The sequence below is a fragment of the Gavialis gangeticus genome, unplaced genomic scaffold (genome assembly GCF_001723915.1).
Source record: "Gavialis gangeticus isolate Ggan-Ray unplaced genomic scaffold, GavGan_comp1, whole genome shotgun sequence".
Taxonomy (NCBI): Eukaryota; Metazoa; Chordata; order Crocodylia; family Gavialidae; genus Gavialis; species Gavialis gangeticus.
In genome coordinates, this window is record NW_017728995.1 from 39,616,956 (window position 1) to 39,631,164 (window position 14,209).

The 14,209-nt window shown below is 36.5% G+C and overlaps 1 protein-coding gene across 1 annotated transcript in view; it reads left to right on the top strand.

Moving 5' to 3' along the window:
* PLOD2 (procollagen-lysine,2-oxoglutarate 5-dioxygenase 2) overlaps positions 1-14,209 on the top strand; it is a gene marked incomplete at its 5' end in the record, with an annotated part of 115,642 nt that overhangs the window by 69,252 nt on the left and 32,181 nt on the right. Inside the window, 2 exons of the mRNA XM_019503547.1 lie at positions 2,858-2,983; positions 5,290-5,411. Of these exons, the coding sequence (XP_019359092.1) occupies positions 2,858-2,983; positions 5,290-5,411 (248 nt within the window). The remainder of the gene's footprint in view (positions 1-2,857; positions 2,984-5,289; positions 5,412-14,209) is intronic.

Sequence of the window (14,209 nt, forward strand, 5' to 3'; positions counted from 1 at the left end):
GTGTCAAAGGCCTTGCTGAAGTGCAGAAAGACTACATCCACGGCAACTCCTGCATCCAAGGCTTTTGTGACCTGATCATAAAAGGCAATCAGGTTGGTCTGACATGACCTGCCCCTAACGAAACTGTGCTGGTTGCCCTTGAGCATCATCCCGGAAGCCGGCCCATTGCAGATGTGCTCCATGATGATCTTCTCAAAGAGTTTCCCTAGGATTGAGGTCCTATAGTTGCCTGGGTCCTCCCTCCTCCCTTTTTTAAAGATGGGGACCATGTTGGCTACCTTCCAATCATCCGGCACCTGGCCCAAGCACCACGAGCACTTGTAAAGCCATGCCAAGGGCCCTGCAATAACACCTGCCAGCTCCCTGCCAGTTAGTTCTTAGTAGATTGGGTTAACACTTTATCACTCCAAAGTTGATTTAACTGAGGTGAACTAACTTAGATTGGGTGCACCATTTTTTGAGTGGATTTAAGTCTTTCAAACACCTGCACAAATAAGCATTTTGATTGATCCAGTTCTGGTTGGGTTGATCTAAATGTAATGCTTTTATGTACCCTAAGTCTCTGGAGGGACTTGTTCTGTTTGGAGTCTTCAGCATATTCCAAGCTCATACTAGTTCAGCATGGTGCTCATGTTCACTGTCACTCAAGAACATGACAGTAGTGATAAGTGGTGTCATCCACCTTTTTCCTGACAGCTTGTTAGAGCATTTGTTTGGAGATCTGAGTTTGACACGCTCTTCAGACTGTAGGCCAGTGGTCTCCAGCCTTTTTATGGTGAATATCACTTCTTGTAAGTAAACAGCACCCCAGGACCTACTGCTGCTGCCTACCCCCCTCCCCGGACAAGCTGCCTGGACTCTGACCCCAGTCACCCAGACTGGCCTGGGTGGCAGGGGGCATGGCTCAGCCCAGCCACTTGTCCTGCGATTCCTGATCATGGAGCTTCTGATAGACTGAGAGAGCTTGTCAGAGGCTCCCCAGTTGACCAGTCAGTTGAGATTGACTGTTTGGTGACCACTGCTGTAGGTATTCAAACCAGGGTAAAAACAGGGAAAGGGAAAGGGAAAATAAACAAAGAGAAAATAAAAGCTAACAATTTAGGCTCAAAACAGTTGTACTGTACCAGTATGTATATCTCTGCTGTTCTGTTGGTGTGATAACATCTTTTGATGAGTGTTTATTTTTGCCTCTGACTTGCACCAAACAGTTGATCGTTTGTTGGGTAAATATTACCTACAATGAAGGGTAGGTTTGTTTTGAATTTGTTGCTTCCTTCTTGGAGCATATTGGAAGCTGCTTTAAAGTTCAGTCCCCCTGGGAGAATTCATTGGAATTTGAAAAATATACAGAGTTCATATGGTTGCCTGTGCTTTTTATAAATGCTTGGATTAATGATGCCTTTTTTTGCAGCATATGCTATTTCCCCAGGAAATTTTCACTTCTCGTAACCAACACTATGTCTTGCCACAACACACTTCTCAATAGAACATTTCCTGTTAGGAGATCCCATTTTTTAAAAAAGTTATGACTATCATTCTTTGACTGTTTATATTTAGGATCCATGTTTGAATGCAAACTGAAATGAAACTAAATAGATTTGTAAGTGAAGCCATGAATGGTAGGCAGGCTGTGTAAACATGGGTATGAAGAACATACTTAATATTTCCTATCTGGAAAACATGCCAGTATGTTTCTGGAGTTCCTGTACAAAGAGTGACATTGTGAAATTTCAGCTTGTCCTGATCTCTTATCCAGACATGCTACAAGTGGGTGTAACCTGCTTGAAGAGAACTAAGTCAGAGCCTTTTATGTTCATATTTGGTTTCTGTCTAAAGTCTATTACAGTGAGTTTTAAAATTCTGTTTATTTTTACTGTCTGGTTTAGAGGTAAAAGAAATGGCTTGATTATTATTTTTTTGATATTGGTAAATTTCTTTGCATTTCTGTATCTCAGCTGAAAACCTGTTATGGACAAAACAGTGATTTAGTTTTATTTTAGTGATGGTGATCTGTTTATATAAGTATACAAAGGCCTGGAATGGTATTATTTTTATAAAACATATGACTTCAAAAGAAGAAAAATTTAAAAATCTGCTTGCTATATGACTAGAATAAACCAGTTTTTAATGCTTCTCTTTACTTCTGTTTTTATTAATAAATTAGTATTTTTACACTAATAAAGGACCATTGTTAAACCGTGTACAAATAATTTGCTTAGTTTTGTTTGTGCACGTTTCAGATCAAAAATAGCTCTGGCATGCTGGATGCTAGTGAGAAGTCCAAGTATACATTTGTTTGATCAAAGAAGTGCAAACACTTTTTGCCAACTTCACCTGAATTATCAATGGTTTTCTGTGTATGTGCCTATTAATAGGAAAGTAGAGTAGTGATTCTTTGTTACCCTGCAGTCCTTGGCTGCTTTCTATCCATTAATAAATAGTTATGTTATAGATGGACAAAATCAATATTTTTCTGCAGTCACTTAAATATGTTCTGTACATGTTTGCACAATTACCTAATGCAATTCATTTTCAATACTATAAATATTTTCTAGATATTACTGTTTCTCTGATACTTCTTTAATATCAATAATTTAAAGCTTACTGTGAAACTTTTAAATGTGAGCAAGTAGGAGAGAAAATAAGTAGATTTTAAAGCTGTTTTTGGTTAATAAGGAGCCTATCGTAGTATGTATAGTAATATCAGATAATGAGTAGACTGTTTGGGATTCTTTTTCTTTTTAATACATGGCCTAATTCAGGTGTATTTAAAACATGTCTGAGCTTGTACTGTAATAATCTCAGAGAAGGCTAATATTACTAGAATTATTTAGTGTCAACATGTTGTTCCTTTTAGGAATATCCAAAGGTAACAATTGGCATTTTCATTGAACAACCAACTCCTTTCCTACCTAAATTTTTAGACAGACTGTTGACTCTGGATTATCCAATGGAGCCACTTAACATCTTCATTCATAATAACGTAAGTAGTGTCTAAGTTTTGTGAGAAGTTCTTAATTTTAAGAAATTGCAGGTGAATAAAAGATATATTCATGTCTTTATATAAATATACTTCAGAGGAAAAACAATCAAGACACTTTATCACATGGTAAAGAGCAATGGGAAAATATAAAGTAGTCCAACTTAATTGAAGGGGCAACAGTTTTAATTAAATTTAATTTAATTTTTAATTTAATTTTTAAATTCTAAAATAGGTTGTGAAATTCAAAAGGTACTTTCTGGAACCTTAATTCAAGTGCCTAGAAGTTCTCTCTCACTCTGCAAAACAAATTGCACGTTAAAGTGAATGCCTCTTGGGAATGCGCAAGGTGACGTAAAATCATAGTTGATCCTCAGTTGCTTGCTGAACTTTAATGGTATTTTATTAGTGTTGGAGCTCATGCTGTATACCGTATGAGTCTATTGCATGAGGTGCCTGGGCTCAAAGTGAAAGAGTCTTGAACTTGCATCTATATTTCAGAAAGAAAGAGAGAAATAGAGCTAAGTAGTTTTTTACTTTTAGAGTGCTGTTTGCTAAACATCAGAGACCTTGATTCTGAAAAGACTTCTGCACTATTGACTTCAGGAGCATTAAACATGAATGTAATGTATTGATGTACACACAACTTTAAAATATTGGGAGTTTAAAGGGCTTGCTGGAAAAGCATAAAAGTTCTGTTGCTTTTAATTGGGTGTTAGGGTCCTGTTGATCTCAGAGGGACTAAGAAAGCTGAATCTGGCCCTCAAAGTTAAAGCATACTTCTGGGAGGGAATTATAAAAAAAATATATAGGTTATAAAGTAGTAAAGCTTTTAAAGTGCTCACAGGAAACTTGTCATCCATTCTTTTTATGAAAAAAAGTACATTCTGAAGAGAGCTAAGGCATAGCTAAGGAAACTAGACATCAAGAGAAATTAATGTAATTTCATTTTTGTGGGAGCAAATGTTGAATTTACAAATATTTGGTGCATTTCTAGATATCTGAAATCTGTTTTACCAATGTGGAGTGAGAGTCTTTGTGTACATGTGACCATCTGCATATCCATCCTGTGCTTTCCATAATCACCCATTCTTGTCAGCCAGGGTACAGAGGAGATGTCTCTGCCTCTGAGGCTTGGGTCAGCTCAGACTTCCTAACTACTATGTAAGCTGGGCAAGATTTCATCTGTAGTCAGTCAGTCACGTCCTCCAGCTGGGACACAAGCATTGCTAAAGACCAAAGTGAGAGAGTTCTGGGCCAAGAATGAGTGTCTGAGCGCAGGATCAAAATATTGATCCTTCTGTGCAATTGATATAGTTCTAAGTTCTCACCCTGCAATCAGAAATGTCTGGGAAAAACCCCTGCTTCCACGTGAAGCCCCCTGCTCTCATTGAGACTATGAGTATAAGGGTTCATCTGTGCTAATCAAATTACAGGACTGTGGAATTGTGGAAAAGTTTATGAATCCTAAAATGCCAGAACTGTGGAAATAATATGGATTTTATTTTTGCCCCACATTGATTTGTTTTGCTAAATACTTCAGTAGGAGAGCTTACTTTTGATAATTGAACGTTTCCTGAAGATACTTGCCAGTATTCTAATTACTCCTTGTCAGAATACAGTTTGCATTCGGACATTAAGTTGCAGCTCTCCTCATTCTCTTTCTGGCCCGTGAGTCTTTCAGTCTTGATAGGTCAGTGGCCTGGCATCAATAGGCAGGATGTGCTCAGCCTTGTCAGCCTAGCCACATGGACATAGATGATGTGGTTTCATCAGACTCATGGTGAAGTGGGTCTAGAAACCAGGTCATCTTCTTGAGCAAATATCTTTTGACTGCTAAGCTAATGGGCAAAAGGGGTCAAACAACCACATACATTTCCCAAACAAAAAAAGACCCAATTTACTTTGTATTGAGATCAATACTGCTATCATTTAATTATATGGTCCCAATAGAGATCTCCCTTTTGAGCAGTTGGATCACAATAGTGTCTCTTTCCTCTTAGCTGTCAGGACTGAGATGAATCCTTACATAATGGAGCTGGGAAAGGCTACATTAATGCAACCTTTTGAGAAAATAGGGTACAATGCACATCCCCAAGGAAATAGGAGCTGCCTCTGGAGGCTCATAAGGCTGTTGATTGCAAGAGCGGGCAAGCTATATGCCTGGGTGGAATGGGCTAAGCAGAATGGGCAGAATGAAGTCTGAGACTTTGTTTGTTTGTTTGTTTGTTTGTTTGTTTTTATAGTACATGTGGGTTAGTACAATTTGTATTTTACATTAATTTTCAGTTATGTTAACATGATTATAGGAGGTATATCATGAAAAGCACATCAAGAAATTTTGGGAGAAAGCCAAGAAACTTATCAGAAATATAAAAATTGTTGGACCTGAAGAAAATCTGAGTGAAGCAGAAGCCAGGAACATGGGGATGTAAGTTTTAATGTCCGTATATCTTTTTAAAAGATATATGGCACAAAACATAAAATCTTGAACTTTTTAATGATAGATATTCTATACATGTAGTAACTTTTTTTGTAACATAAGCTGTTGTGCATTTGTGAAAGCATTTGGTTTTGGGCTCTGTTTAACTTAAATGATGTGTCATTTGGACTTCAGAGGAAGGATTTTAAAAAGTACAGAGAGTAATGGATAATAACGTAGGAGTAGAACAGATGTTGTAAATTATTTATATGGTATATCTGGCAGGAACATGAAGAAATTGCGAAAGCATCTGTGATTAGTAAAATCTATCCAAAATATAAATTTAAGTGGGTTTTTAAAAAGACACTAGTACAACATAAAATTCATGTTAAACTTTCTTCTACAATATATGATTGGAAGTAGACATACAAATGGATCAGAAATGTAGAAAATTGAATCTTTATCTGAAAAGTAATATGTCCCTGTTGCCACACATGAGCTCAAGATGTATAAAAATATAATATGTATACAATATAGTATGTATACAAGTATACATATTCAGAATAGAACTTGAGATGGACATGCACAGCAGAGCCCTACAAATCAGCTCAATGTTATTGTGAACATCCACGTTTTATATGTGGCTGTAATTTAGAACCTGAGTTTTGATCTATCTCTTATACATTTAGTCTGTTCTATAATTACCGTATTTACCCAAATCCCAGATGACTGCCCTAAATAATTAGATTCTGAACTTGAAAAAAATCTACATTTCTCACACATTTCCATGCATAGAATCTAATTATTGGGGGGGTCATCTTAAATTTGTGTCTCACCACCACCACTTCATTTACCCTTTCTTCAGCACTACAGACTCCATCTTTACTCCAGCCTGGGGTATGGAGCATGTGCTTGCTCCAGTCCCAGCCCCAGCCTGGCCCAGTAGTAATGGGAAACAAAGCCTGTGGCACAGGAGTAAGAGTAAGCAGAGTGTAAGGCAGGGGAAGTAGGTAGGCAGGAAGGGTGGCAGAGGCTGCAGGGCGGGGGCGGGGTGAAGACAGGGGAAGGAGATGAGGGGCCGAGGCTGTTGGGGTGAGAGGTAACAGGGCAGAGGCAGTGTAGGAGGCAGGCAGGATCAGACAGCCCTGGCCCCAATCCTGGGTCAGGGCCAAACTGCACCAGTTGCTTGCCCCTCTTCTGTCTCATGCATGATCCCAAGATAAGGGGCTTTTTCCTCCCATGTTCAGTGGGGGGTGGGGTGGAACTACACTTATTTTAGAATCAAATAGATATAGTAGTCATAAAGGTGTACAGTTTGTCTGAGAGGTAGCTTTGGTACGAAGTGTGCACACTGATTTTATTTTCAGTGCTTCCAATTGACGTAGAATTATGCTGGTAGAAACCCAGGAAATGGCTTGCAGAAAAGTCTGTGTTATCTTTCACCTTGGACACATAGGCAAAGTCTGGTCTTTCAGTACCTTACTCAAAGGCCTTTGTTCACCTCAGGCAGGAAAAAGACTACTCTGAGAAGAGTTATCATTCTCTTTCACTTCTAAGTCTTTTTGACTCTTAACTTTCAGGTCCACAAAATTATCCTTTGGCATCTAGCTGTCACCATTTGCCTGAAAAAATTCTTAACATTTCAGCAATGAAATGAGTGTAGACCTCCAGCTGACAGTCCCTTGTACCTTCTGAACTTATCAAACCTTCCCGATAGCATCTATTTCATTTGGCACACTCCACCCTCTCACTGACACCACTGAGAGTGGCATCAATTGGATTGGCTGAAATTGCCTTTGTTAATATGTTAATCCTCTTAATTGTGGTGCAACAACCACCTCAATGCCATTGTTAGTGGTAACACATACATTGTGTATAGGAGCCTTGGATCTTCTGTGCATTTTAGAATCAGACTCTTCGCTTCACTTCACCAGAAGGAATCTTAATTTTCATTCACAGGTTGCTCAGTTTTCTTGTATTCTTTGGTTGAAAAGTTATTTTGAAAGGCGTCACCAGCCATTTCTCTCCTAATCCAAATTCAGCTTCTTCATAGGACCAAAGTATTCATGATGCTTATGGAACTTGCTTTTGAACCAATAGTTACCTGTTCTTTGCAACACTGATTTGCCAAGCAGCATTCCTCATTACTGTAGCTTCTACCAGAATAATAGGAGAGTGCTTCAAGCTCCCAAGATATATTTCACCAGAAAAAGTGAAGAGAAATTAGGTATGTTGGCTATATATAGAGCCCTTGCCTTTTACATGTACAAAGCAAAGGTCTTCAGAGGATTTTTTAGGTTGTTCATGGCCTATGCTGGCAGAATGAAAGATTAGATAGTCTCATTGCACTGGATTTTTATACAGATTACCTTTTACATAAAGTTCTGTTGTGATACAGCTGCTCCAGACAAATTGACAGTTAAGTCCATTAATGACCAACTCTCTATAACTGTTTGTGGAAACATTTAAGCTACAGATATTTTCCGATTAGTAACAAGATTATCCATGCATGTTTTTACCTACTGTTTGTATTATGACAATGGTCTCTAGATCTGTTGTGAACTCAGAAAATATGTGCTGTAGTCACTGTTCAAGTAAACTTTGAAATTCCATTGTCAAGAGCAGTGCTGTGCACAGATCACTTCCAAGTGGAATATGTGTATGTGTATAATCTTGCAAACAAGATAAAATAGTTATTTTTATCTAGTTACGTAGTTCTGCTATGACTTTGTAAGATTTGTTGTGCACACATGAATTCCATAACCTATCCTCCTCCTCTTTCTCTTTCTCTGCCAGAAACCAATGCTGCAGGCATTCTGGAGTGAAGAGACAGGGGAGTGAAGGGAATATTAGAGGCATGAAGACAGGCAGGGCACATGCCTACCCCTACAGGGACTGTTTCTAAAAGTGCACTGCTCAGGTGCATTTGGGTGCACACACAGCTACAAGTGGGATATATGTGTGTATAATACATCTTGAAGAACAACAATTACAGAAGAGGTAAATGATTTATTTTAAAGTAAAAGTTGATACAGTACCACGCTTTGTGAGGATACGAGGTTTGATAGTGTATTTTGAAATGTTGTTTTAAGATTTCCAGTAGATACTATCATCCCTACTCCTCATTTTAAGTCTTTTGATTTAGTCTAAAATTCGTTTGGAAATATCTGTAATCCTCAGAAGCTGAGACTTGATTCCCAGTTCATGTATTACTTTTTCCAACAAAAGGCATTAATTTTTACCTCATTATGTAAACAGAATGCCATGCAGTTGAGTGTGGCTTTTCTGATGTTTGCATGTGTTAAAATGTTCACATACACATGCATATAGGTACTTTTCTCCTCCATAGTTGAATACCATAATTGAAAATTTTTGTACTGCTTTACTTTATGTGCAAACCTAAAAGATCTTTTGCCGCTAGTTCTTTCTAGTCCTGTTTTTTATTATACAAATGGAAAAAGGAAGTCCTGTTTTCAGGAGTAAGCTACTGTTGTATTATAGCTTGCTTGAATTATAATAATCTGCTTGAATTCTAAGTAGAAGATCTCATTTGAAAAGCTTAGAACTATCTGCCCTGTCTCATGAAGCTTACAGTAGCATAACATAACAGCAAACTGAGCATCACACAAAAGCCTCTAGGACTATCTTTCCAGGCCAGTGATTGTAAAGAATTTAAGTGGGTGGTTAGGCGGCTATATCTGACTATAAATCAGGCATTCACCAGCTAATAAACATGCCTACTGCATGTTTTGTTTCTGCAATTTTAATGTCAGTGTTGTGCAGCATTCTTTCAATCTTTGGAACTACAAGGCAATTTAGAAATTCTGCCAGTCTTTGTTTAAAAAATGCTGACCATTTAATGTACATATTCAGTTCCCAGTGTCTTAGTTTTGAACATATTTTAGTTAATCTGCTTTCTATTAAAATCCATTTCATTTTTAGGTATGTAAATATTAGTTAGGTACACATCAGGATTCCATATCAATGGATCATACTAACTTCTATATCAAAATACTTTTTTTCAGAAATAAACCCTTTTTAAAAAAATACCACCTAAAGTCTACACCAAAACATTATGTAGTAAATTTACCTTCTGCCTGTCTTTAAAGTGCATGAAGAATATTGTGGTAAAAGGTGCTTGGGACTCAAAGGTAGAGACAGGGTGGGGTGGGGGATGAATTAATAAAAACAAAAAAAAAAAAACAAGGAAAGGAAAGATTGTATAGCATTAATATCAGAGTATTTTTTCTATGCATGAACATCTTTGAACTTAATTATGTTTTTCATTTTAAATCAAAATACAGCAATACAAAAATACCCCCCAAAAACCAAAACAAGTAAGCAAACAACCCCCACTCCAACCCTCCCCCCCCCCTTATCTGCAAAGGAACATGATATTTTGTAGTTATATTTTCCTTTTCCATAATTTAAGTAGGAACTGGACTGAATTCCCTCTTGTATGTTAGTGATAATAAATTTACCAACTATTATGGATTTGTTAGAATTAAAAACTCTAGAGACAAAATGAAAAATTCAGGAGATAATCTTAGATGTTTCACTTAATTGTAGGATTATTTCCTCTTACAGCTTGTCTTCTGATATTTTCCTTCTTTTTCTAATTATTTGTATATGCATTAATAATGGAGCTTGTTGCAATTCTTTTTAACAATGAGTGTTCATTAAAAATACTGAATTCTCAAAACTTTTAGAAGTAATATGCATGTTTTAATGAACACGATGTGGGAAGTATTTCAATCTCTCCTTTTGAAACTGTTTTACAATGAGATGTTTATTGGGCCAGTGTTAGAGAGACTGACACTGTTATCCAGTGGTTAGGGCACTCACTCTGGAGGTGGCATGAGTAGTAGAGCTAAGACTTGAACCTCTGCTTTCTGCATCCCATATGAGTACCATAACTTGGGCTTAGTTTTATCTCAGTGTGGACCTGGAACAGTTAGGACATTTCCTCAATTTTGCAGTTTTGCAATGAGAAATATTTCCTAACTCATCTATAATTAGAAGCTTTGGAATGTAGTAGTAAAGCAGCTCTACAATAGCTTTGTATCTCAGGCTTCATTGTATAAATAAGTATTAGCCCTTTATCCTGTCATGTGGTTAGATATATCTCACTCTACAGGGAAGGGGGTGAGAGGATAAATGCTTGTATGGCCATTCTGAGTGACTCAAATATATTTCTAGTGATATTCAGAAATTGTAAAATACAGTTCTAGATAACAACCATCCATGGTTGGAAATGTATGTTAGTAATTTAAGAAGGAGCTTCTTTCAGCTCCAGCTGAGTGGGAGTTTTATTAAACTGTGTGATGTAATGTTTAACTGGCATTAACTAGTCATTAGTACTGATTCTTCATCCTTGATGTGTCAAGCAAGAGAAAGGTAAATACTGTGGTATGCCTGTAGATACCCGTTCTTTGAGGTATTTGTTGAACCGCAGTATTTATTCCAAGGAGATTGGGTGTTCTGCTCTGGGTATAATGTTATGTATTCCAGGCTTGATTTCTGTTTCCAAAATATGAAAAAGAGAAAATGAAAGATTGGATCAATTTAAAATATGAATCATGCCTACTGCCATAAGAACATAAAACTTGAAGTGACCACCTAGGTGATGAGTCGTGCCCCAAGACTGGAGGCAATCATGTAATTTAAAATGTTGTGACATTTAAAATGGTTTATTGTTAGATGAAACTGACTAGATAATGTGTCTCTTTCTAACAAGGTAGGCTACTTCTCACTGACGGTGTATTTCAAGCTTCAGCTTTCTCATCAGAAGGTTTCAGACACAAAAAATAGTGACGTTTTCCCTATTTTTTTTCCTTTCTTAGTTATGCCAGTATTTTCACAAGCAGAGTTAAATAATACTTTAACCCTAAAGTATTTATTGTAAAGTGGTATTTAAGAACATAAAAATGCCATATTGAGTTAGGCCAATGGTCCATTCAGCCCAGTATCTTGTCTCCAATAGTGGCAAAAGTGGATGCTATACAGGGAGAGCACTGAATTGGGTATCTCTCAAGTGATCTAACCCAATCCCACCAGGAGATTTTATTTCACACTTTTCACCTGGCAATTTAGTCTTTTCATACTGAGTACTCTTTCCATTATTGCTTTAAAACATTTTTTTGAATTTATGTACTAAAAATAGAATTTTCTTTACAATTTCTATGCTACTAAAATATATCTTTGTGAATGTGCCAAAGCAGGGGAAATTTTAAGCTAAAATGCACAGGCACTTATTGTTAGAAGTGCCTCACACCTCTGTTAAGCAGTGCACTTGTCACTTTTTTATTCTTTGTTTGTACTTGAATAGCTGTAAGAATGTGATCTGGTCATGTCATCCTAGAATATTCATGTTCCTGTAAACTAGGATATTATGTCTTGGTATAATAGTCCAAAGCAGGAGCCTATTAAGGATTATTTATATTTCCTAGGGAAAGCGACTTGGCTACATTGAAAGCCTCAAGAAAGGAAACATTAATTTCTTTCTTGCAACCAGGTTCACTTTATTACTATTGAGAATAGTAATAACTCTGTTATATATAATCCAAAACTAGGGTATTTTCTGGAGAATTCTATGTAGTGGTATTTGTGTATGCATAGACAAAATCAATACTGCATATAAAATCACATCCAAAAGGCATGACTCATGCACAGAAACTCTGAAAAAATCACAATTAAAAGTGAAGCTCTAACCCAGTGATCCAGTCTTTGATTCTATCATGTGAGGAAAAAGAAAGGACGGGGAAAAATGATCCTGAATTTGCTGCCCATTTATTGATGTGTTTTTTTTTGTTGGTTCATGTTAAAGCATTTAATATATTTATAACAATTTATTACAATTTAATTCCTAAGTTTGAAGTCATAATATTCTTAAACAGATCATTAAAACACTGAGTGTCTGTTAAGTTGGAAACTTTTTTCTTTGCGGCTAGATTAACATGTGAATAAAAAAAAAATAGAATGGCTTAATACTTAAACACATTCAGCTAATCTTAAAGAATGCTCTTTATTTTCTAACAATGGAAAAAGTTGAAGTGCAACATTTAATTTTAAATGAGTTAAGTAATTTTCCAGTTTTGCCTCTCCAAAAATAAAGCTATTCGTTTTAGATTTTTTTCCAAAAGTATATTGTTAAAAGCAGTCTATATTTGATTTCTCTTTCAATTTTTTATTTTAAAAATATTGTGCTATTTTGCAGAGCTTTTTAGAATAGGTAGAACTGCTTGTGTAGTGGATAGGACTCATTGTAGGTGCTTAGAAGCCCTGGATTCCGTGTTCAACTCTGCCACAGCCCTGCATGGTGATTATGGTCAAGTCCTTCCTACTTCAGTTTTGCTATCTGTAAAATGTGTGTGTGGGGGGAATTATATCAGTCCCCTTTTTAAAAAAGTTTTTTGGGATTTGCTGATGATCAGCACTATATAATATCTAGGTGGTGGTGTTATCATAATGATAAAATCCAGGATGAATTTTTATTGTGAGTTATGAAGCTTTGGACAGATCAGTTTAATAGAAAAGGAATCCTAAAAAGAATTATTTTGTTGACTGTGTTGCAACAAAGGACCGAGATAAAGTCTGTTAGGGTCAGCTAAGGGACTTGTATGGAAGGAATTATTGGAAATATAGAATCATCATTCATGTATTGATATAAACACATATAGGACAAGCATATGAAGGAAAATTGGCAGCAAAAGAGGTGTTAGTTAAGTAATAGCCTGTGTTTTGACCCGGGGATGTCAAGCATGATCTTGTTCTCAAATATGTTCTTTAATTAATTCCTCATTGCAGTAGTATTATCTTTCATATTAAGTCAGTACTTTAACAGTTCAGCTCAAATTACAATTGAATGAAATTGAAGGACTAGGATACTCTTAAGTCAGTGCCAAGGAAAAGACTGTATAATCTACATTCCCTTACAGTGTACCAAAGGATTTTGAGATACCAAACTGAACACAAGAAGATAAGATAATTTATCAAGGTTTTTGTACCTTTTTGTTTATGAGATATATCATGGACTGACTTGAGTGTTAAATTGAGTAGACTGAAGGCAAACTGATGGGTCCCCTTGTGACTCTGTATTGGAAGAAATATCAGTAGTCATCTCCACTTTTGACCTGGATAGTCTGTTACATTCATATTTCATTCTCTTTTGATATGACAGAAATGTGTTGCCTTTTTTGAAAAATCTATTGCTAATTTCCTCAGATATCGATCGGAATCAATTCAGTGTTGATAAATGTAGCGTTTAAAGGCCTTTTATAGAAAGAAAAGATTGAGTAACTTTAAATCTATTAATTTAAAATGGAATCTATTCCCAGAACAAAAAAGTTGGCATGATAAATATAAGCTATGCTGGCAAGTATACAAAATAAAAAATTATGGACTTAATATTGACATGGGATTTATGACACATTACATTCTGCCTGACATCTGATACGCCAGATTACCTGGCTCAAGCTGACTACTTGCATTCCTTCACGCGCTTCCCTCCCTCCCCTCACCCCCCAACACCCTCCTGTCTGTACCCATTGTCTTCCAAACTTCAATTCATTTGCATTTTCACAGACTACTTGTTATACTTTAACTTCTTTTCTACCTTGGAGAACACATAACAGTAGCAGAGTCTACTAATGCCTGAAGAACAGTGTTTGTGCCCAAAAGCTTACAAAAAAACTTTTTTTCCAACTATTTAGTTGGTCTAATAAAAGATATCGCATCTATCCAAAGAACCTTGCCTGTGTATGTCTGCAGAACAACATGGCTGCAACTAACAATATTACTTTTCAGCT